The sequence below is a fragment of the Triturus cristatus genome, chromosome 9 (assembly GCF_964204655.1).
Source record: "Triturus cristatus chromosome 9, aTriCri1.1, whole genome shotgun sequence".
NCBI lineage: Eukaryota > Metazoa > Chordata > Amphibia > Caudata > Salamandridae > Triturus > Triturus cristatus.
In genome coordinates, this window is record NC_140592.1 from 92,125,359 (window position 1) to 92,131,358 (window position 6,000).

Below are 6,000 nucleotides of genomic sequence, written 5' to 3' on the forward strand. Positions count from 1 at the left end.
GGCACAGGAATGAACCAAAGCACAAAGGAGCATTAGGTTGAAGCCTGTGCATTCTATATGACCACAGTCCAAGGGCAGACAGAGGAAACAGTACCTCCCTAGTTGTATTAACGTGGCTATGGGTAGAGAAAACAGGAGCCATTCACTTGTTTCAAAGGAAAATGCTTCATCACAAATATTATTGTACTAAAGTTAATTAACATTAATAGAATTCTGATTGACAATTATAGGAGCATAGGACAGAGATTTTTTTTTTTCAAATCTTACAATGTTTAGATGAACAATAGAAAGTGAAAATCATAACCGGTGAAAAGAAAGTACAGATGTTGGCATGGATGCTATAGAACCGGGTTGGGAGTTCTTTCGGCGAAAAAGGAAAAACTGGTCCAGGGATAAAATGCGGGAGAAATATCATTATTCACCAGGTCGACAATATCACCCAGTGGACACCACTATGATATGGTGCCTAGGCTTACTATTAGTAGAAAATAAGGGTTATGTCCGTCTTTTGGTGTGTGAGCCCCTTCTCTCTCTAATTCCTTCCAGTTTCATTAATGATTCTCCACCTATGATGAAAAGGAAAGTTGAGTAATCATGTATACGTTTTTCTTTTTTTACCTTTTCTGTTTTGCTTTCTCCTCCAGAGGCAGACCATTGAGCTGATTCCACTCACCAGAGTGGAGTACGCCTGGAAAGACAAGTCACACTTTTATTTCGTGTATGGAGTGGAGAATCAGGTGTTCACAGACGACTATCCGGCGAAGTGCTGCTGCTCTGTCATGTGACCAGCAGAGGGAGCAGTCAGCCCGTGAAATGCAAAGAAAAGGAACGAACCATACTCTCCCTGGACTACATCGGCTAAACACGTCGACCGGCTAATCTCATCAGAATGATTTCACCCCCCTTCTTAATGCGCCTTTGGTGGTTGTTATCTATTTTAGGTCTATATCTAAGCACCTTTTGCAGTTATCTCTTTTGCAGTTATTTTCTATGGCTTTTGTATTTACATACCGATATCAATGCTTTGAAATAACATGCGAGTGATGCAATTCCTATATAAAGAACCTATAAGTAAATGAATAGATGGGTGCACACTGTAGGAAGCTTTTGAAAAATAGACATTCATATGGTGTCAGATTTCCATGTGTACATGTCTTTATTTATCCAGAGTACATGTATTGTCACTAAAGCTACACACATGCACAAAGCATGCTTTGTAAATTTACACCTGGGTTAACAATTTTAGCGAAATGACATGGCACATGCGTAAAGTCTGTTTAACCCCTTCACCATCTCACACCCCAGGAGCACTCATCCAGTGTTCTGTGAACATTAGAGGCCTCACAATTACATTATATAAACTTAAGTGGCTTGTCTGCCTTTTCATGCAGTTTGAGTAGTTGGCACTGATTTCCAAGACCTCCGGCTCCAGGGCTTCCAGTGCAGGATTTTCTGAAACAACACATTTCACATTGTAAAGTAGTCTTCTACATATTTTCATTTTAACGAGGTTTTAATAAACTTTGTTGTAAAATAAATACTTTTTAAAGCAACATTTTTCATAGTACCTAGAGATTATTCCGTTTGCAGAAAAAGTCTTTCAATCAAATTCAAGAAATGGAAAAAACTATAGGTTTCAACCCAAGGAGAAGCTCGCAAAATTCACACTCCGGTGCCTTTGAAAGGTTTCCTGTCTCCCATCATAAGCAGTTTTAATCAACTTTTCTTCTGGAGGTGTTTTCCGGCAAAAACGGTTCTCACAAAAAATAAGATGTTAAAAAGCTTTGGATCCGAAAGCTGATTTAGCAGTTTTTCTGCTATTAGCATATATTTAAAAGTAAATTAAACACATTCTTTTCCCCAAAAAATTTCTTAACGTTCACTCAGTTTGCAAAATGTTGAAAAAACGTCATCATTACTTCAAAAACCTTCACAACTCCGCATACCTCTATCACATTTGCAGACAATGTTTTTATAATTTTATTTTGTGTCACTGCCACTCTTTAATTTGTTTCCTTTGTAATCTGTTTGCTGTTATTTTTACTAGAACATGTCATTCCTGAACCGTTGCTATATTTTATTGTATTGTATTCTCTGTTTTGTATTTTCACATTGCTTTGTCATAATAATGCGGGTAATTTGTAGTGCACAATGTAAATGCTGGAAAACATTCTTCCAGCAGCCATGTTAAAAAATAAGCCCCCAAACCACTTGCTAGTGAAAGTTATGTTTGTGTTATGTGAAGTTTGTTACCGATTAGCAAACGCAAGTGTTTGTTACACTTTGAAAGGTGGTAAAACAACTTTTATTATAAAGAGGTTTACAACTTTCAGATGCAATGAGTACCTAAGTATGTTTTGTTCTTTTAAACAAACTATGTGGGAGGTTTTGCTTTCTGATAAATTGTGAGAAAAGCAATAGCCATCTTTAGAGGATATGAGAAATGCCACTAACTTCTGTAGGGTTTTCCAAATGTAGCAGCAGATTTTTGAATCATTTGGAGATATTTTGGAACTCCACTTTACTTTAGGGTATACATAGATGCAAATACATATAGGGTGGGCATGTGGAGCGAGGCGAAACACGCTGCTGTTTGTTAATGACTGGAGTGGTTGCATTGAGAATCTATTTTCCTTCATGTAATAATAGTAGGAAAAAACTAGCAAAACACAAAGGGGCCGATTAAGATGTCGGTTGGAATTCCTCCAACCGCTAGTCGGAAACTTTCTGACCGCAGTCGGAGGCTTTCCGTCCGACACGGTCGGTTTGCGGTCCGACTGCCGAATTACGATGTCGGCTGACAGAGCGTGAACCGGCCGGTCAATCCGACATGGTCGGAGTCTTCCGGCCGGTTGGACCCGCACCATAATCCCGTATGGACGGTGTTTCCGAAGCCGAGACTACGATGTCGATTCACGACAACCTTTCCGTGCCGGACTTTCGGACACGGAAAGGCTATCAGAAAGTGACTTTGGGGCCTTCCTTTAGATTGATCTTTTAGATTCAAAATCTTTATTTTTGTTCAGCAAAACACACAGTAGACAGTGTTCTGGAATTTTTTATTGCACTTTTCCTTCCCAAAGGCCAAGTTTGAAAACATCATCTATTTTCTTTAGGCCTTATTTAGAGCTTTGCAGATAGGAGACGTTGTCACAATTACAAGTGTGTTATGGGCCATGACACTTGAAATATGGTACATGGGATATCTACCACTTTGTGATAGAGTATCCCACCTGCCAAACTCTAAATAAGGCCTTTTTTTTGTGTGTCTTTTATTACCCAGGTTGATTATTGATGCTTCTCTCACATTATATACATGACATTAATTGGCTAAGATAAATATTGATGTTTATTTCAGTTTCTATGTTAGGGTATGCCTTCTGCATCATTCATTTATATCCTTATTTTAAGATATATTTGAGTTTGTCATCTCCTGTAAAGTACAAGATAATTTTTATTTTACTGCATTTTCAGAATATGTTGCTTCTGTAAAAACCTAAAAGGATTATTGATTCATTTAAAAAAAAAAAATCCGTGTGTTATTAAATTCCCACGACACATATAAATCCTTATGACGTATGGTTGTGCCCTCTAAATCTCAAGATCATTATTGATGCAGATTCTAGTTTTAATATATGTTGTCTCTTCCAAATACCGAGGGCATTTTTGCAATAATTTTCACTTCTCATAAATGTTATGACTTGCAAATTCAAGATTACTTACTACCTATGTTTATTGCATTTTTTGTGCTTGTTTTGCTGTCCATAAGTCAGGTTCAGTATTTTGTTTCAGGTGGTACGTTGTGATTTCTATAGGCCACGGTCATTGATAATGTTTACTCCATATTTTCTAGATGTTCTGCCATCCATTGACTAGGATCTATGTTGTGCCCTGAACATTCTTAATCTATTAAGTATGAATCCGAATGTTGAACGTTCTGTATCCAAAGGTCAATATTGAGGCATATTCCAGTTGTTTTTGTATTTATAGCCATCTATGGATCAACATCATTAATAGTTCTTGTTCAAGATTTAAGCCTTCTGCAGGGAAAGATCAATTTAGAAATACTGATGCTTATTTTTATAAATGTCCTGCCAGCTATAGCAAATTATCTGTATCGGCTCGTATTCCAGATTCAATGGATGTTGAGCATTCCATATCCATGTTCATGCATATTTCAGTTTTTGTATATATCACCATTGGCATCCCAATCTTATTAGTGGTGTATTTTAAAATTTCAGTGGATGGTTTGCTATACTGTGACAAAGGTTTGCATACCAGTGTATTCCATTGTCATGAAACGTATACGCTGTGAGCATCTGACAGCAGTGCTGCGCAGAGCGAGCAGTGGCACGCCACTAATCGGGCTTTAAACAAATTTGACACATATGTTAAAATGGCCTGTATGTTCAAGGAACACAATTCTAATGCTTGCTAAGCCTTTACAGATGCACCACTGAATTATGTTAATTGTATTCACTACCTAGTGTATATGATTTTCATGTATCCCATGAGACTCCTAATTTTGTGATCATCAACCTTCAATTTCAATTCAGTATATGTATTGACTTTGGTTAATGTGTAGGCCTCAACCTCATTGAACAAGGCTGACTTTGTTTCACAGTAAGTTCGCTCTCATGCTTTCAACACAGCAAATACATCTCTTGATATGGCCCTGTCTCAGTTACTTAAGTGTATATAGTGAAATGGCCACAACCTTCCGATTATCCTAATTTGGATATTTTATATGAGACATGATTTACTGTGTTATAAACCAAACAGTGGTATTCTCCTGCAGGTCTGCTACGAAGACCCAAAATGTATTTTCTTAACTCATAGAAAGTATGCTTTCTTCTGTTCAGAAGATTGGAGCCAAGCAGAATCACCTCTGCTACTATGTACAACTTTATGCAACCTAGATTTTTTTTACTATCAAATGTTTTTAATACAAAAATTTAAAATAAACTGAAAATGTTGACCTAAAGGTTGTACCAACTTTTTCTGGGTTTTCCCAAGTGCACCAGCCCTAGTCAGCCCCATCTGCCCTCATAATTTAATGCTCTAGGATGTTCCTAGCAATAGTTTTGAAAACTAAACTCTCATGTGATCATTGTAGGGGCCATGGGGTGGACAGTGGTGGTTGAGGTGCAGCAATATGAAGGCCTTATTGGGTGTGGATGGAGCCACACAGGATGCATGCCAGAGGCGGTGTGCAGGTGCGCCAAGCAAGCAACGAAACTTTATGCACAGAGATGGTTGGGTGAAACCAGACTATGTGGGGTACTGCTGCTGAGCAGCACGAATCTCCTATACGCGGAAATAGGCGTCTCGTGCTGCAAAGGGCTGATGATGCTGTCCCTCATTTTCATTTGACTACAGGAAGCTATAGACATTGCATAACTGCCTGTAGTTCAAAGAATGTTTGCAGCATTGTGAGTCTTCAGAATACGCGTCTTAACGTATCTGTGAATTGCCACCAATATCTATCCTCACTGCTGAAAATGAATTATAATTGATGAGGCCTTTTCATATTGTCAAGCACTATTTGTACTTCCTTAGGAACTATGTGGCATATTATGTCTGGCCAATCTCGTGGCTCTTTTTAACACCAAAGACTGTGCAATTAATCTTTAGCCACATTCTGAGTATGTTTTCTCTGAAATTTAGAATAGATTATCTATTGAAATAGCGTTAGATGGAAAGGTGGGAGTCTTTTCTGATTTAGGGAATGCAAAGTATGCCCCAGGATAATGCACAGTCGACTCATGATTGCAAGTTGAAACCAGTTATGCAGCCAATATGTACGGTGAAAAAGTATATAAGTAAATGGTCTCATTAATTCCTTTTTATGTAAACTTTGCAATTGCACTACAGAGCCACTAAATGTTTTCTGAGACCATGTTCTCTTAAAACAAGCATGTAGACTCTGGAATGTAAATTACACAGCATTGAGTGAAAGCCATCTTCACATGAGATTATGATGACTGCTACATGTCGTTC

At 38.0% G+C, this 6,000-nt stretch overlaps 1 protein-coding gene across 2 annotated transcripts in view; it reads left to right on the forward strand.

The window, feature by feature from the left end:
• LOC146797466 (protein SSUH2 homolog) overlaps window positions 1-4,984 on the forward strand; it is a 223,024-nt gene extending 218,040 nt beyond the window's left edge. The window contains exon 13 of one of the 2 annotated variants that reach the window (XM_085624493.1): window positions 645-2,334. In XM_085624493.1, the coding sequence (XP_085480619.1) occupies window positions 645-785 (141 nt within the window). In that variant the 3' untranslated portion in view covers window positions 786-2,334. Of the gene's footprint in view, window positions 1-644 lie in introns of both variants that reach the window. The other variant, XM_085624492.1, reaches the window with a different exon arrangement.
• Window positions 4,985-6,000: the final 1,016 nt, after the last annotated feature.